Below are 18,527 nucleotides of genomic sequence, written 5' to 3'. Positions count from 1 at the left end.
CAGCCTTGCAGGGCCGTTGTTTAGATTACTGAGATAATATATGTTATATTTTGTAATGCTTTAAATGTGCTACATAAATGCTAAAGTATTCTTAAGTAAAGCTGAGTATTGGTTGGTGCAAAGTGAAAGGGCCAAGAGGCAGAGCCAATAGAAGAAGACGAAATCCAACGAGTAATAAAAGAATCAAAAACCCAGGACAAGGATGGATTTTCGGCAAAACATTATCAAAAAACTAAATCAAACCCTGATTGCACCCTTGAAAGAAGTACTGAACAGCATTTTAAGGAAGGGAGAAGTACCTGGCAGGTCAGGCTCAGAGGGAGGAGAGGAGGGGGCCAGGAGACCCAGAGGAGGCCGGCTGCTGAAGCATCCACAGAGACCCCCCCCTCCTGCTGCGACCAGCTCCCCCTCCCCTGGTCTCCTAGAGCACACAGGGAAACCCTGTTCAGACCCCATGAGCCTGTACATATTAAGGGGGGGGGTTGTCCCAACATGCATCACTTTGATCTCATTGAGAATGAACTGTAATTACTGCCCATTCAGCCTGTTTGGAGAGCTCTTTATGGAGCTCCTTGCAATCTCTCTTTGTTTGAACTGTGGGGTGTGAAACACAGAGCAGTCAAATACAACATTCCTAGAGTGGACATAAAAGGGGATGTCTGGACCAGCCAGTCAGAACATCCTGTTTCCTCCTGGGCTGGGACAAACTTCCTCTACATGTGACTAGAGGTGGGCGTGACCTCACCTGTGCAGGTAACAACATACCACAGGGCGGGCAGCCATCTCTCTCTCTGACTCCATTCCTTGAAGAAGCAACATCTCCTTAGCCTGAGATGCTCTCTTGGCTTCAAGAGAGGACAAAGGAACTATTTCCTTATGGGATAGATTCCAGGTGTATATATTTTGTAACCTAAGTCTGCCTTCTGGGATCCTTCTGTGAACAGAATGGGAGTAAACTCTTTTATATACTTTTATTTTTTAAAAAATATTTTTATTAGCAATTCAACAACATATCCAAACATATCATATTATTTACCGCCTTCCTACCCCTCAACCCCCCTCCCCTTCCCCAAAGACTTCCCTCAGCTCAGCTTCTAATATTCAGCACAGGTGTCCACCCACCCACCGTGAGGCAGAACTTCATTAGTGCTCCACAAGCTTCCTGCGCTTTAAGTTTTGCAGCCTCCAGATGTCCCTTCCAGAAAAGTGTCTCAGTGAAAGGGACTCCCAGGGATCCGAAGGAGTGTATTGAACCAGGTTATTCATTGCTCCAGAAAGTTCCAGAAAGACATCTACTTCTGCTTCATTGACTATGCAAAAGCCTTTGACTGTGTCGACCACAGCAAACTATGGCAAGTTCTTAAAGAAATGGGAGTGCCTGATCACCTCATCTGTCTCCTGAGAAATCTCTATGTGGGACAAGAAGCTACAGTTAGAACTGGATATGGAACAACTGATTGGTTCAAAATTGGGAAAGGCGTACGACAAGGCTGTATTTTGTCTCCCTGCTTATTTAATTTATACGCAGAATACATCATGCGAAAGGCTGAGCTGGATGAATCCCAAGCTGGAATTAAGATTGCCGGAAGAAATATCAACAACCTCAGATATGCAGATGACACAACCTTGATGGCAGAAAGTGAGGAGGAATTAAAGAACCTTTTAATGAGGGTGAAAGAGGAGAGCGCAAAATATGGTCTGAGGCTCAACATCAAAAAAACGAAGATCATGGCCACTGGTCCCATCACCTCCTGGCAAATAGAAGGGGAAGAAATGGAGGCAGTGAGAGATTTTACTTTCTTGGGCTCCATGATCACTGCAGATGGTGACAGCAGCCACGAAATTAAAAGACGCCTGCTTCTTGGGAGAAGGGCAATGACAGGCCTAGACAGCATCTTGAGAAGTAGAGACGTCACCTTGCCAACAAAGGTCCGTATAGTTAAAGCCATGGTTTTCCCAGTAGTGATGTATGGAAGTGAGAGCTGGACCATAAAGAAGGCTGATCGCCGAACAATTGATGCTTTTGAATTATGGTGCTGGAGAAGACTCTTGAGAGTCCCATGGACTGCAAGAAGATCAAACGCATCCATTCTTAAGGAAATCAGCCCTGAGTGCTCACTGGAAGGACAGATCGTGAAGCTGAGGCTCCAGTACTTTGGCCACCTCATGAGAAGAGAAGACTCCCTGGAGAAGACACTGATGCTGGGAAAGATGGAGGGCACAAGGAGAAGGGGGCGACAGAGGATGAGATGGTTGGATAGTGTTCTCGAAGCCACAAACATGAGTCTGACCAAACTGCGGGAGGTAGTGGAGGACAGAGGTGCCTGGCGTGCTCTGGTCCATGGGGTCACGAAGAGTCGGACACGACTAAACGACTAAACAACAACAACAACATTCATTGCTCCAAACTTTGGACTTCTGTCTGTCCTCTGGGAGAGGCTGGCCTGCCCCTTTTTCAGGGCAACTTCCTTCCCTCTGCTCCAGTATGAGGGCAGCATACATAGCTCACAGCCCCCTCTTAAATCCCGTCAACTATAAAAAAAGCAACCACTATCAAATACTTGACAATCCTAGACAGCATCTTAAAAAGCAGAGACCTCACCTTGCCAACAAAGGCTTGTATAGTTAAAGCTACGGTTTTCCCACTAGTGATGTATGGAAGTGAGATCTGGACCATAAAGAAGGCTGATTGCCAAAGAATGGATGCTTTTGAATTATGGTGCTGGAGGAGACTCTGAGAGTCCCATGGACTGCGAGAAGATCAAACGTATCCATTCTGAAGGAAATCAGCCCTGAGTGCTCACTGGAAGGACAGATCCTGAAGCTGAGGCTCCAATACTTTGGCCACCTCATGAGAAGAGAAGACTCCCTGGAAAAGACCCTGATGTTGGGAAAGATGGAGGGCACAAGGAGAAGGGAATGACAGAGGCAAGATGGTTGGACAGTGTTCTCGAAGCTACCAGCATGAATTTGACCAAACTGTGGGAGGCAGTGGAAGACAGGAGTGCCTGGCGTGCTCTGGTCCAGGGGGTCACGAAGAGTCGGACACAGCTAAACGACTAAACAACAACATCAAGTACTTTAAAAATCAGCACCTAGACTGTTTCAGTAAATGCCTGGGGGCCTAAAACAGATGTGAATGGGCAACGCAAATCAGAGTGCATTGTGTGTGTGCAACTTGCAAGAGGGCAGAGGGACAGAGTCTCTCCATATTTAAAAGTGGAGCTCAAATCTTGTTTCTCGATCTTTTTGAGTCCAAATGTCCCAAAAGCTCCAACTTCTAACTTGATCAAATTTATAATCCACAAATCTTCAGATCTCCTGGGGAGGTCTCTCCATTCTTCATTCACCAATTCAAACCAAATTTCCCTCATCCAGTTCTTATTTTCCTTTGTATCCTTTTTGACAGGCCTCTGGCTTTCCTTCATCTGTGGCATTGTTGCTCCTCCTTCCTTACTCTCCAGCACCTCATATATTTCTTTTCCCACTTTCTCAATTTTCTCAAGCTTCTCTTCCTGTTCGGCTACCAAAACTTTTTGTTCCGCTGCAAGGGCCTTTTGTTCAGTTGCAGAGACTTGAGTCAAGTCCTTACTAAGTTCAGTAAAATTGTTTACTGTTTCATTCAATGTTTTGACCCTTATAGCCAAAACATCATTTTGTTCTTGTAGCTTTCCCAGAAGAAACCAAGTTCTATTTAGCTCCATCAGTATTTTTCCACTTGCAGCCATTGTAGTGTCCCAGAACCTCCTCTAGAGGGATTCTGGTTACTTAGTTCATAAAAAAGCCAAAAGTCAAATTAGTTTGTATCAATTCCTCCTTGTTTCCAACAATTTATAACCAAATTGTAGCAAATATGTCCAGCAGAGACCACAGAACCAATGTTCTCTTTCTTTCCCAACTTTGACAGCTAATTTGACAGCTGTCAAAAACTTCTATGTCTCTTAAACAGGCTCTCTCGCGGATCGCTCCCAGGTCCCGGGTGGGTTGCCCTTCAGCTCTTAAAAACAACTCTTATCCTCCAGCAAACAAGCTTAAACTGCCAAGTCGTGGAATTAATAACTTTTATCCAATAAGAAAGAAATTATTCTCTCAACCTTAGTTAGCTAGTCCTTGCTTTAAGATGTTTACAAGGCGGGGAGACGGACTTCCTTTTTGCGCCTACCCCGTTCGTTCCAGATCCAAAAAAAAAATAATAATTTCCTTTTAAGTCCAATTTCCGTATTACTCACGGGTTGTTACTTTTAGTCCCGATATTTCAAGGAAGAAGTCAGCGCTCTCCATCCATGGCATGCGGCTTCACTCAGCAGGGGAAGCAGAGGACTCTCAGCACCGCGCCGCTCCCCGTCCCCCATTCCGGAACCTTTAAAAAGGCTCCTTCGCGGGTCGGGGGGCGCAAAGGTGCCCACCGAGTCACCAGGTCCACAGGCTTCCACGCCTGTGGTTTTTAGGGGTCCCCGCGTCGCCGGCGCGTCAGGACCCGACCCCTGCTGAGCCGATTCCCTCCGGAGCTCGGAGGCAATCCGCCATTAGACGATGGCGCTAACCCGGAAGTCGATAGGGTTTCTCCCCAATATGAATTTTTTGGTAGGAAGTAAGACCAGCGCTCACAGTGAAGCTCTTCCCACATTCCAAGCACTGATATGGTTTCTCCCCTGTGTGAATTCTTTGGTGAGAAGTGAGATCAACTCTCTGTAGGAAACTTTCCACAATCCAAGCATCGATAGGGTTTCTTCCTGGTATGAATGCTTTGATGGGTAGTGAGATGGGCCCTGAGACTGAAGTTCTTTCCACATTCCAAGCACTGATAGGGTTTCTCCCCTGTGTGAATTCTTTGGTGGGAAGTGAGATCGGCTCTCTGGCAGAAACTCTTTCCACAATCCAAGCATCGATAGGGTTTCTCCCCGGTATGAATGCTTTGGTGGGAAGTGAGACTTTCCTTCAGACTGAAGCTCTTTCCACAATTCACGCATTGATAGGGTTTCTCACCACTGTGAGTTCGTCGATGGGCCATGAGCTTGGTCCTCTTACCAAAGCCCTTCCCACATTCTAAGCACTGATAAGGTTTCTCACCACTGTGAATTCTTTGATGGGAAGGGAGACTTTGCTTATGACTGAAGCTCTTTCCACATTCCAAGCACTTATAGGGTTTCTCCCCTGTGTGAATTCTTTGGTGGGAAGTGAGGTTGACTTTCTGGCGGAAACTCTTTCCGCATTCCAAGCACTGATATGGTTTCTCTCCTGTGTGAATTATTTGGTGGGAAGTGAGATCGGCTCTCTGGCAGAAACTCTTTCCACATTCCAAGCACTGATAGGGTTTCTCACCACTGTGAATTCTTTGGTGGGAAGTGAGACTTTGCTTCAAACTGAAGCTCTTCCCACATTCCAAGCACTGATAGGGTTTCTCCCCTGTGTGAATTCTTTGGTGGGAAGTGAGATCGGCTCTCTGGCAGAAACTCTTTCCACAATCCGAATGGGATGCTAACCGTTCAATACCAAGATGAAGGTCTACTAGGACTGCGTGTTGAACAAGCTGCTTTGTGAAGTGAATTGTGGACAATTACAACCATCAGAAAAACCCCTCAATGCTCTGTGTCAGGAAGATTTTGGGCAATACAAGGCAGGACAGTGTCAAACAAAGATATGCTTTGGACTATATGGGATTGGCAGAAATGACTGGCAGAATCCGGGACCAGGGAGAAGAGGCAGTGGAAGAAGATTGGAAGAAATTTAAAGACTATCTACAGAAATATTGTAAAATTAATGAATGTTAGAATGATGTTGGATAGAAATTAAGTGGTTTCCAGCTGTAATGCTTCAAGAATATGGAAAAAGGGTATAAATGGGTTAAAACGTAATTAAAATGATGTTGGATTGGAAATAAGTGGTATTTGTAACAAAGTTAATAAGAATATGGAAAAATTAATTGATAATGGATGAAAATACTGAGTTATAAAATGTTAAGTTATAGAGATAAGATAAACGAAAGAGGGTAAGGATTTGCTGATTTGATTATTTAAATGGGAATATAAGAAGGGGAGGTGTGAGGAAGTCAAAGAAACAAGCAAATGAGTTTTAAGTTATGAAAAAGAATTGTTTTTAATTTTTTCTGTGTGTTTATTCTAATTTTTTTTGTTTTTTTTATTATGTGTTTATGATGTGTTTTTGTGTATCTGTTTTTGTAAAATCTTAATAAATATTTCTTAAAAAAAAAAAGATGTGCTTTCCTAACCTCAAATTCCCAGCATGTTCCCATTCCATTCTCAGCAAGGTCTATGCTGGCTTGATCATGTCCAAGGTCAAAACTGTCAATAGACCTCCATTTAAGGTGAGTTTGAGGGTATTAGAATCCCAGGTGCTGCAAGTGGCCCTGCAGAGCTCCCTCAAAACCAGGGAGGCTTATCACAGAGAGAGATGCATGGAATTTCCAAAGAGAAATTATGATCCACAAGGGAGCCTTACTGAGAGAGGCCACTATCCCACAATTCTCCTCCATGACTTCCTTATGCAGAGCTCTCTGGTCAGGATCCAGCAACGCCCATTCCTCATCTGTGAAACGAACAGTGACATCTTCAAAGCACACTGGACCCTAAGAGAGAAAGGGAAAGATCCTCTTTAGACAGCACTAAGGTTGTCTGCTACACATTGCTCTGTTTCTTTCTGCTTATTAAATGGTGTTTTGTTTCAATGGGATCGTCCTGCTGCAGATTTTAATTTGGGTGCTCTTTTTAATGTCTTAGTGGAATTCTTGTGTGATTTAGTGATGGACATTAATCTTAGTGTAAATGGGTAGAACTCTACATTGTGTTCTTAAAATCCTTCTGTCTGTGCCAGATGGAAGGATCCCCTCTCTGCTCCCCATGTGATGTTCTTGGGGGGGGGGGAGACCCTTCTGATGCCCTAAAGACAACTTCAAGAAGTGCATGGGGGGAGGAGAAGGGGGGGGAAAGCCCCATTGTGCAACTGATGTGACAGGATAGGTGAATCCTGGGAACTGTTTTTTTGTAGCCTTGATGAACTGCTTAAAAGTCTATTTTAGCATTCAATGATAACTCTAGAAATAAAACGACAATGACTTATGAATGATCTTATTGACCTTCAGAAGGTGAGTTAAGGCAAGGTGGCTGTTCCTTATTCTCAGCACATTAAGCTTCTCGAATGGCATTCCCAACCTCTTGGCTTTTGTCCAAGCTGCCCTTGACAAAGACGCCTTAGGAGAAGCTTGGACAGAAGCCAAGAGGAGGAGAGAGATTTTTGGTGGGCCAGAGGCACCCTGGCTGCCCCACCCCTCAGCCCCCTTCCCCACAGGGCTCCCTCCCTCTACCTGAGCTGCTTCCACAGCTATTGCTTCTCCTTCACCACCAGGAATAGATGGAAGAGGAGGTCTTGCTGGCATCATCTGGTCACCTGCAAGAGACAGAGGTAAGTGGGAAGCCAGGAGTGCAGCTGCTCTCCAAAAAGTCTCACCTTCTGAGTGCATCTGGACATTTGGACCCATTTCATAATTTAGTTGGGTTAAAAAATACAACTCCCTCCTTGGTGCTCCTGGCCCCAAGTTTCTCCCCCCCCCCAAAAAAAAAGATGACAAGAACCCATGGATTTGTTTTGATATCCACAGAAAGGAACCAAATGGAGAACGGACTCCTTCCTTACCCAGCAGCCTCTCTCTGGTTTTCAACGGAGTCCTTTTGGTCTCAGAGGAATCTGGGCCCATTTCTGCAAACAGATCCTGTCTCTGAAATAGCAACAAAGATTCAAAACAGAGAATATGAAGAAGAGTTAGAAAAGGAAGACAGAGGCAAAAACTGAAGGGCAATCTGATAGCATTGAATGGCTGCTTTCCAAAAAAGGATGGTATATTAACAGAGAATTTTCAGATATTGTCACTCACGTTCGGAGCCCCTTTGGAGTATCTAGAGTAAAGTCTCTCTCACCTGCTGCTCTGCCTGCTTTCTCTCCTCCGCCTGACTCAGTAGGAAACCTTCGGCCAGGGCCACCGCCTGGGAACTGCTCTCCGCTCCACATTCCCTCACCCAGCTCTCCATCTCCAGTGGAAGGACAGCCAGGAACTGCTCCAAGATCACCAGGTCCAGCATCTCAGCTTTCGTGTGCCTTTCTGGCTTCAGCCATTGATGGTAAAGGTGGTAGAGTCGGCTGCAAACCTCTCGAGGTCCTTTGGCCTCCTGGAAGCAGAACTGCCTCAATTGCTGGCTCTGCACCTCTGAGCGGAGAGTGTCCTCCTCACCCAGGATCTTCTGCACAGTTTTTCCCCAGAATCCCCCACTGCTCCCGGTTCTGATGGCATGGCCTCTTCCTGCTTCAGGGCCAGCTGAGTTTTTCTCATCCATCTGTGCTCTCAGGAAGCCTCCAAGAGAGAGAATCCCTTGATCTTCTGCCAAGCTCTGTCTGTCTGAATTAGAGATCCTTGCAAATTCTACAAAGCAAATACATCGCTCTGTTACAAAACTGACATATTGCCTGGAAGAGAAAAATATTCCGTGAGGAAGTATGTATGAGTCTTGGGAGAGCCAGCTCTGGACTGCACCACAACCCAGACTCTTGAGGTTTCTTTAGAAAGGAGAAGGAAAACATATTTTTCGCTCCATAAAATGCACCAGAGCATAAGGCGCACCTAGTTTTTAGAAGGGGATGCAAGAAAAAAATTTTTTTAAAGGGAGCTCTGAGCAGAGCCTGTATGCATCCCAGGCTCTGCTCAGTGCTCCCTTTCACGAGTCGCGTGGAGCGTGTGTGGGGCGCTTGCAGGCTTTTCCCCAGGAGGGAGAAGCCCCCAAGAGCCGCACACATGCTCCACGCGGCTAGTGAAAGGGAGTGTGGCTCTTGGGAGCTTTTCCAGGAGGTGGGGGAAGGGACTGAGGGGCTGCCCTCTGTCCCTTCCCCCACCTCCCACAAAAGCCAGCAAGAGCCACAAGCTCTTTAAAGGGTGTACGGCTTCTGCGGGCTTTTCTACGAGGAGGGAGAAGGGACTGACTGGCCACGTCAGTCCCTCCTCCCTCCTCGGGGAAAAGCCTGCAAGAGCCGGGCGGAGCGTATGTGCGGCTCTTGGGGGTGTTTTCTGCCTGCCTCCCGCCTGCATTCCCTCCATAAGACGCACACACATTTCCCCTTTTTAGGAGGGAAAAAGTGTGTCTTATGGAGAGAAAAATACGGTAAGTCTCCAGCCCTCCTAGAGGGAAAGTGACCATGCAAAATGTGCAGGGAACTGCTGGTCTTTCTGAGAGATGAATCAGCCTGGTTGCTGCTGCCTTTCAGAGTTTTCAATCAAGGAATGAAGTCAGAACTGTGATTGACAAGTGACTCATTTGTACTGAGTGTTATCTGAGCATTGGGTTATGGTGGAGGTCCTAACTCAGGACTCCTCAAGAGTTGTCTCCTGCCCAACCCCATTCAGAGCACATTTATTCCCTTATCTGGCTAACTTCTGAGGGCCAAATGACATGTGGGTGGGGTCAAAGGACAACAACACTCGAAAGCAAATAAAGTGGGACTCGCCTTTCTAAGCGTGTAATGTGTTTTCAACTGTTCTTATTGCTGTTTTTTAAATTTTGTAATCTGCTCTTGGAAATTCGGGTGATGGGCAGGGAACAAGCAATAATGATGATGATGTTACATTGCTTAACATGCCCCCTCCCCAGTGATGAATACTTGAGGGCACTCCTGGGTCCATCATGGTCGCTTGAGGCTCAGGTGCCCATGTCCAGCTCAGGCTAGTTCCCCACCCCACAGACCTTCTGGGACAGAGAGGACATGGCCCTGGTCCTTCCTGCTCTGCACCAGATGGGATGGTTGCAACGCTCTCTGTGTGGAACTGCCTTGAAGGCGACTCGGGAACTGGCCCAAAATGCAGCAGCCAGATGATTGGCAGGGCTGCCTCTCTTTATGAATGGCATTTCTCTCCCACCTCTTTGCCCAAGGAGATCAAGGCGGCATCCATGGGTCTACCCCTCCCCACTGAGTCCCCCCACAACAAACACATTGGATTCCTGCTTTAAAACAGTTGCACTGGTTGTTTCCTTTCCAGCAGGACCTCTCCTGCTCTCAATGCCTTGGCTTGTGAGACCTCCAGTGGTGCTTTCATAGAACTATAGAAGTGGATGGCACCCCAAGGATCATCTAGCTCAACCCCAGGCAATCTCAGAGGCCACGCTTGCATCTGGAGGAACTGAGCACTGGAGGAGAAAATGGGCCCTGCAGGATCAGGCCAGAGGCCTCCCTCCTATAGGGGAGACAGAGAAGAGGAGCCACCCATTGCCCTCTCCTCCTCCTACTCCACGGATTGGCCTCCTCCTCTTTTAACGCCACCTTTATTGGTGGCCTCTGCCTGTTGTGGGAGGGAGTTCCACAGGTTTTACTCTGTCCTGCAAGAGGAAGCGCTTTCTCTTCTCTGCCTTCCTTCCTTCCTTCCTTCCTTCCTTCCTTCCTTCCTTCCTTGCACCAGTGAGGTTTTAGGGACCAGGGTATATTTCATGTCCGAATGTTTCCATCCGCGGACAACCTCTGTCATAAAAGGGGACTGATCCATACATCTGAATGGGGTTTCTCTGCATGCATTTCCCCACTCCTGGACCCAAGGGGTCAGCAGTGCATCCATGCAAAGGAAGCGCAGAGCTGCCGCCCTCCTGCGACCCTCCGCGCCCTGACTTGCCCCCCTCTTGCCATGCAGCGCTGGGACCCCCGCTCTCCCCATGGGCCCTATCCTGTGTTACGGCTAAAATCTGGGTGCGGGGCTACTCTGCCACCCAGCTCATCGGACTAAGTCCGTGGGTCCCTGCGGAAGAAAATGAGCTCAGCCGGACAGGAGCAAATTGCAGAAGATCCAAGTTTATTGCGCAACAGGTTCAAGGCAAGATTGAACAGCGAGAAAGGGGTGACATGAACTTTTGAAACTCCCTCCATGTCCCAGAATACAGTGCAAAATACATCCCAGTGACATCATGAATACATTAAGGAAAGGTTGGGTTACACAGATTACATCATGAATACATTAAGGAGAGGTTGGGTTACACCGGATTAACATATGGAGGAGGGAGGGGGGAATATGCAGAGCTGGAGATATGCGCAGATAAGCACATCCTGAGTGCCGGTGATGAGAAGACAATGGTCCATGTATGCATAGTCTGCCACCTGGCATTGCCCGGAGGAAAGGCTTGGCAGAGTGATTTGACAGGATTAGGGTCTTGACACCTTGCTTGAGGGATTATGGAGGACAGGGGAGGTGTGATGGAGTCCTAGAGAAATTGAGCAAATTGGCACGTTGATTTTCTATGAATTTTATAAATATTAGTCCCTTTTGACATTGACAATTGGAAATAAATTGATATATTGTAGCGAAGAAGAAGGTGAAGAAGACATGCCCCCCCCCTTTCCGTAACAGTCCCCCATTCGGAGATAGATTTGCATTAAAGTTCTGTAAGAACTTGCAAATCTTTTCTCCGCACCCTAAATCTTGGTGAAGGTAGGGGTGCCCTGTGAGCGGGAATAGGCTTTAATGGGAAAGGAGGTGGGTTGAGCAGGGCAGCAAAGGAGGGAGCAACACGGACCAATACAATAATGTACGTGTATGTTATATAGATATGCACTAATAACTTGGTATCCACCGTACTAGATGTGTGGGTTTGTGCAAACCTGAAGGGGACTTGCAAGCCATGCCTCTTAAGGTCATTTGCAAGTATAGTAGTGCAGATAGCTGGATATAGGATATCACATAAAAGAACACCTGTTGTATTTTGTTCAATAGTGGTCTATGCTTTACATTTAGCAGGAAGGTCCGCTACTGACTGAAAAAAATGCAGTTTGGTTTTTTAGCTCCACTGTTTTTGTGTTCTCAGGTGCAAAGGTAGCTCTTCTGTGGTCTCACACCGGCATGGTGTCACAGTAGTGGCAATCCCTGGTGAATCCACTTAGGGCTTTCATATTAACCATGTTGCCTGGCACTCACCCCAGCTGGCACAGGTCATGAGGGAAATGTCCTTGCCTTGGCCATTCTATGGGATTTTATTATTATAGGCTCTGGTCTTGCAGTCATGGGAAGTTGCTCACTTGCACTTTAAGGACCAAAAAGCTAATTGCAGCCTGGATACACTTGCCCAATTCAAAATGAGTCCAATTTGAATTTATCTTGCCCCATGGTTCCCAACTTCTCAAACCAATCTGTTAGAATAAAACCATTCTTAGAGGGCATTTGTCCAAATAAGTCAATTTAACTATATAAGGGATTATTCCTGCTAAACCAAAGCATATGCACTTTCATGTATCTTATCAGCTTCTCTTTGGTTAAGCGAGTTTTTAGCACATTTTAAAATGGGTAGGGAAGTTGGCAGAGTGCCAGGTGAAACAACTAAATGTGGTTATAAATTTATCTAGTTCTAAACATTGGACTACATAATAGCCTGGTCTGTTAAAAGCATAAAATGTATGAGAATCCTCCACTGGGTTGTAAGGAATAAGACATTAAACATAAAAACAATTACACACAAAAATAGCCACAAAAATAGCCCCCCCCCCATTTGTGGAAATAACACACTGTCAGACACATTTCAACATTCCTACATAATAACACATAATACAAAACAAACTAATTAAGTATCAGTTGCATATCTTGAGACAATTGTGATATTTTATGTATGTATCTTTTGAATCCTGGAGCACAGTCTTGAGGTTCAAAAGTGAGAAGATGTCCTTACAATTCTACTCCACCCCCCTTTGAAAGGAATTGCTGTGGCCACTTTGAAAACTTTGGTGTCTGTTGTTGTTGCTGCAGGTCTTGTGGTGGCGAAGCTTTTCATTGGATCTGTAGTAACACATTTGTAGAAGTGATATCCTGTAGGGGGCAGGGTTTTGGGAACTTAAAAAAGAGAACTGTAAAAATACAAGGTTAAAATAATAATAAAACACACACACACACACACAATGACCTATGAGGAACCAAAAATAAATAAATGCTAAGACACACAATTTTAAGAAACCTGCAGTAACAATGAAAATAAAAGAGTGTTTCTTGATGTGACAATATCGGCTAGGATGTTAATAGCAAAATACTGGGAAATGACTTAATACCAAGAAAAAATGAATGGCAATTTAAAGTTCTGCAAGTACCTTGAACTAGCCAAAATGACAGAATCAATAAGAAATGCTCAGGCAAAAGGTAAACAAATACCATTCCACAAATAATGTTTGCTTGTGCTTCGATTAATTTCATAGACATCATGGAAAAATGGATTAAATAAATGAAAACAGATTATTTGTAACTTAAAAGTGTCAAAGCCACAAAGAGATGGAAGTCACTAATATAGCAGGGATTCAGACTTGTTTCACAGAACAGAAAGAAAGTTGCTGTGGGAGAAAAGAAGGGACAAACACTTTGTTATCGGGGTTCACATGTCCTGTTAAAAGGGAAAATTATTTCATGTGAGAAGCCTGTCAGGAAATGCTGTTCCTAAAATGCACACAAAGTCTGTGATTTAAATCCCATTGAGGGGGGAATGCTTTGATATTTACCTGTGAAAAGAATTTGGCGTGTTAAGATTTGAAATTTGGCAACCTCTTGACTTTGATGGTCCAGTACTTAAGGGTACATTGAGGGTGATTTCCCTCAATGGTTCCAAGTTTTACATAAGGAAATTTGGATAAGTTTCTCCCTGCAGCCCAAGCTCTCCAAACCTCCTCTCCCCCCTCCTTCAGTTCCCCCTCCTTCCTCTCTCTCTCTCTCTCTCTCTCTCTCTCTCTCTCTCTCTCTCTCTCTCTTTCCTTTTTTTTTAGCTGATCTAGCCTCTGTGCATGTGCAGAGTTCATGTCTCAGCAAACCTTTTATACTATTGAAAATGTTGAATCTTTTGGCCAAATTACCATTTGAATAAAGGAAATGAAGGATAAGGAGTAGATTTTTAAAAATAGGGTTAGATTTAAAACAAAACAAGAAACTCCGCAATTCAAGCATTTACCAAAGTTAGAAATTTTCTAAGGGATCATGTTTCCTGTAGCCCAAGCAAGGGAGTGCTTCCTTTATTTACAGGAAGGGGCTATCATTTTGTGTGATTTCCCTCTGGTCATTCGCGGAACAATGCCACGCCCTTATATATGGGGAAAATGGCCAGAGAGTCAGAATTCATAGGATTTTTAACATTCTAAGTCATTTCAGCCTTACCATTTGCAGACAAAAAATTTCCTGCCCTTTATTTACAGGATTGGTCAAGGCCCATATGTATTTGTATGTGCTTAAACTTTGAATTGACTTTGAAGTCTGATTTTTAAATAGTAGACAAAATGATAAACACTGTAGTCACTCAAATGCTTGATATTACCAGTTGTGCTTCAAAACATCACAGCTTCACCTCTCACCTTTTAAAACTAAAGAGCAAAGCTAGGCTGAATTTCAACTCCATCACCACACCAGAATTTAAGAATTACCCTCCAATGCTTGCGGACACATGTCCTTCCACACAGCCACAAATTGGGAGAGTTGAAAGGGACCCTGGGGTCATCTAGTCCAACCCTCCAAAATATAGGATTCACAGCAAGATTTCACAGCAAGATTTGTACTACCAAAGAGACACACACATACTTATGTACACAGGCACTACTGGGGAAGAGAGCATAATCAATGCTCCTATCATGTACTAAGGAAGATAGATAGGGAGAGGATCTTTTATTAAGCATAATTAAAACAGCCATAGATTTGATTTAAAGGGAATACAAAAGTGAACAATTTTTCCTGAACTTGCAGAGGAATAGTAAGCCTAATTTAGATTATTATTATTATTACTACTATTATTTTTAATAACTACACATAGGAAAGTGAGATGCAGGGTACCTTAGGAAAGATTTCTCCCCCCTCTTTGCAGTTTCCCTTAAAGGAAGCTTACTCGGGAGTAAATTTACCTGGCACAGAAGTAAGAAGGGAGGAAAAAAAACAAAAACTGAAAGAGACAGAATGAAACAAGGGGGGGGCATTTTCTGAGAAAAGAGGCCAGGAAGTCTTATAGAGACTGATATCAGGAGCCTTACAATAACTCTTCTGTCCAACCAAGTCAAAGTTAAAACTGGACTCACATATTTTCTTAGAAGGAACACCGTACTTTCATAGGCATATGCTTAGTGAAATACATACACTGCATTTTAGCTAGAGAGAGCAACTGTGCTCGACTAGGCTTTTGCAGCAGAAACATTAGTTTCTTCACAGCACATTTCAAAATACTGGAAAAAAGACTGGAACACGGATGTAGAATCACAAACTCAACATAACATTATCTACCATCAGTTTAAAATCATACTCCTCACTTAAGCTACTCGGAGGAAGACTCTTTGGAGCCTCTCTCAAATAACAAACATCTGCACCCTTCATTCTCATTTTGTTGTTTTTTTTGTTTTGTTTTGTTTTTTTTTTCCTGTTTTAAGATTGATAAGGTCCAGCATGGCTTCCCTAGATTTAAATTTTGAAGCAAGCTTGTAGTTTAAACTATGCACACTTAAGAAAGGCAGTCTGTCAGAGACAGAAGGAACAGACAACACACATAACAGACAACATATAAACATGTATTAACAGACAACACACATAATAGACAACATGTAAACATATCTATTCTCATTCTGTAGTTGGTTATTGCAAGGAGTTGGGCCGCTTCCTTTGGCTTCATTAAGTGAAATTAGTAGGAAGGTCCCACATGGTTTTATGAGCCTCCTTGCCTCTTCAAACACACCACCAGTTAACCAAACTGGCAGGGCTCACAATGCTTAGTTGACTGGGTACCCCTTTATATATGCATGCGTTGTTGTTGTTGCTTTTTTGTTGTTTTTTCTCTTTTTTCTGGGATAGAGAAGGGAGAAAGAGAGGGGTTGATTTGGATCTGGGTAACTTGTACAGGGGGCTATTTAGGGTTTTTCTTTTCCTTGTTGCTTGGCAACTTCCTAACAATTTAACGAGCTTCACCCACTCGGTTCCTTTTCTATTCCTTTCCTATTTCCTATTTAATAACCTGGGGTCCTTTTCCACTCTGCCGATCCCGCCCAATTCCTCATGGGCTATCCCTCCTGGCAACCTCCTACCTATCGTCACAATCTCAGGAAAAGGGGCCCTACTGAACGCCCGCGCCGTGCGGTGCCAGATCGGGTGATCCCTGGATAGAGTTTTGAACCGAAAATCCCCCTTGCTTTTGGAAGCGGGCTCACGCACGATACACGTGTTACGTGGCACCGACCAGTGCGGCTGGGATTGAGACAGAAAGCAAGACCCCTTCCTGCCCCCTCCGTAAGGGCGCTCGGGAAGTTCGGAAGAAGAACTCCAGCCCCTTGCTTTCGACTGAGCTGTCCGTTGTGGGGAGTCGGCTGTCTTTCCAAGCCGGGTCTCTCCGTCTTACTTTCGGACTCTCAATTGGTGCAGCTGACTGGAGGGTTTGAGAGGAGAAAGAGATAGAGCTCAGAACCCCCCTTTGGGTCGAGCAGCAGTCCACGGTCTCTCTCACCAATTGGACCAAGAGACAGGTGAGAAGGAGCGATAGAGAGGAGGGCAGAGAATTCAGTTGCCAGGAGATTCCACCCCCTTCCCACCAGTGCACTGGGTTTTTTCCTTTTCCTTATACTCACGTGTCTTCTATGATGATCCCGGGATCGATGAATAAGCCGGCTGGATCCCTCTTTGCTCCCCGGCTGAACTCCTGGGGCTTTTGATTACCGCCCGGAGGATGGCCGAGGGTCCAAAGGATCTTCCCAGGCAAAATGGCCCGATGCCAGCTGAAGATTTCGGGGCCCCCGGTCAGCAACGCGGGAGAACCGCATGCCCCACGTTGGGCGCCAACTGTTACGGCTAAAATCTGGGTGCGGGGCTACTCTGCCACCCAGCTCATCGGACTAAGTCCGTGGGTCCCTGCGGAAGAAAATGAGCTCAGCCGGACAGGAGCAAATTGCAGAAGATCCAAGTTTATTGCGCAACAGGTTCAAGGCAAGATTGAACAGCGAGAAAGGGGTGACATGAACTTTTGAAACTCCCTCCATGTCCCAGAATACAGTGCAAAATACATCCCAGTGACATCATGAATACATTAAGGAAAGGTTGGGTTACACAGATTACATCATGAATACATTAAGGAGAGGTTGGGTTACACCGGATTAACATATGGAGGAGGGAGGGGGGAATATGCAGAGCTGGAGATATGCGCAGATAAGCACATCCTGAGTGCCGGTGATGAGAAGACAATGGTCCATGTATGCATAGTCTGCCACCTGGCATTGCCCGGAGGAAAGGCTTGGCAGAGTGATTTGACAGGATTAGGGTCTTGACACCTTGCTTGAGGGATTATGGAGGACAGGGGAGGTGTGATGGAGTCCTAGAGAAATTGAGCAAATTGGCACGTTGATTTTCTATGAATTTTATAAATATTAGTCCCTTTTGACATTGACAATTGGAAATAAATTGATATATTGTAGCGAAGAAGAAGGTGAAGAAGACATGCCCCCCCCCTTTCCGTAACACCTGGGAGAGAGGAGACCCACCGGATCCCAGCAGGTGCCTCCAGGCAGCCTCTGCAGAGCCGAACCAACGGGACCCCCACACGCCCGACTTCTTGCAGGAAAGGGAGGGATTGGGCTTTCGCTCTGGAGGACCCTCCCCCCCCCGTCTTACTTTCCTGTCTAGGAATCTAACTCGATTCCGTTTAACCCTTGGCAAGCCGAGCGCACCCAACTCACGCCTCTCCCTCTCCCGAGAGCCGGAGAATCGCGCAGCAATTGCATCCCGAGAAGGCGGAGCAGGAGAGGTTTATGGATTACTTCCGGCAAGGGATACATTCAGTTTTGGACAGCAGTTGAACAGCTGGCCCCCTAACAGCTGGCCCCTGAACATGGGTCCTAAGAAATCTTCACTGGCTCCCGGTCCGTTTCTGAGCACCATTCAAAGTGTTGGTGCTGACCTTGAAAGCCCCAAATGGTCTCAGCCCGAGGAAAACATTTCCGCAAAAAGATCAAAACATGTAGCCGCAGGTGATACAATAGGAGCCTTTCTGCAAATGGCCTTTGCAACACAACTCACTGGGTGGTAACAAAGTATACACATTTGCCTCTTTTCAACGGATGCTTTCGCTTAGCCCCGTTTCCTCAATGAATCCACCCATTTCAGTAAAACCTGAGCTGAAATAGTAAGGAAAGCAAAAGAGGAGCCCTGTCTGACCCCCGTCAGCCTCCAGACTCCCCCAGTCACGCGGCAGGAGATTCCTCCTGAGCCCCCCCGCCTCCGTGAGGTGGGTATGACATCATGGATGATCCAGTGATGATCCATATGATCCATTGATGATCCACATGATCCAAGCAGACTGGGCCAAAGAGCAGGTCTCTAGGCCTGAATGAAACGGGTCTGCGATGATGGATTCGGGGGTCAAGAAATCCGCCCTTTCCAATGCTCTCAGGCTGGCCAGGAAAAGGCAGGGAGCAGGAATCCTCAGGCATCCCGGTTGACAGACAGACTTGTCATGTTGCCAAAACATGGAGTCTGAGCTGATTTCCATGTACAACTCATTTTGTGGCGC

At 45.6% G+C, this 18,527-nt stretch overlaps 2 protein-coding genes, 2 long non-coding RNA genes and 1 pseudogene across 9 annotated transcripts in view; 1 reads left to right on the top strand and 4 right to left on the bottom strand.

Annotated features, from left to right (window-relative positions):
• The window catches only part of LOC128421706 (zinc finger protein 883-like), a 268,891-nt gene extending 260,503 nt beyond the window's left edge, over positions 1-8,388 (bottom strand). Inside the window, exons 1-4 of one of the 2 annotated variants that reach the window (XM_053404835.1) lie at positions 7,932-8,388; positions 7,651-7,732; positions 7,322-7,404; positions 6,460-6,586 (exon numbers count right to left, since the gene is read on the bottom strand). In XM_053404835.1, coding sequence (XP_053260810.1) covers positions 6,460-6,586; positions 7,322-7,404; positions 7,651-7,732; positions 7,932-8,345 — 706 coding nt within the window. In that variant the 5' untranslated portion in view covers positions 8,346-8,388. The remainder of the gene's footprint in view (positions 1-6,459; positions 6,587-7,321; positions 7,405-7,650; positions 7,733-7,931) is intronic. The other variant, XM_053404836.1, reaches the window with a different exon arrangement.
• LOC128421739 (zinc finger protein 665-like) overlaps positions 1-18,527 on the top strand; it is a 127,350-nt gene that overhangs the window by 58,825 nt on the left and 49,998 nt on the right. The window lies entirely within an intron of this gene.
• Positions 4,552-6,253, bottom strand: LOC128422434 (gastrula zinc finger protein XlCGF8.2DB-like; annotated as a pseudogene).
• On the bottom strand, positions 10,818-11,492 carry LOC128421779 (uncharacterized). The gene is made up of 2 exons (XR_008332371.1): positions 11,311-11,492; positions 10,818-11,161 (listed from the first exon to the last, which is right to left on the bottom strand). It is a non-coding gene; the product is annotated as an uncharacterized LOC128421779 (long non-coding RNA).
• On the bottom strand, positions 16,907-17,455 carry LOC128421778 (uncharacterized). Its single transcript, XR_008332370.1, has 2 exons — positions 17,401-17,455; positions 16,907-17,251 (listed from the first exon to the last, which is right to left on the bottom strand). It is a non-coding gene; the product is annotated as an uncharacterized LOC128421778 (long non-coding RNA).

Source organism: Podarcis raffonei, chromosome 10 (assembly GCF_027172205.1).
Source record: "Podarcis raffonei isolate rPodRaf1 chromosome 10, rPodRaf1.pri, whole genome shotgun sequence".
NCBI classification, from domain to species: Eukaryota; Metazoa; Chordata; class Lepidosauria; order Squamata; family Lacertidae; genus Podarcis; species Podarcis raffonei.
This window is presented reverse-complemented; position numbering and strand designations above follow the sequence as displayed.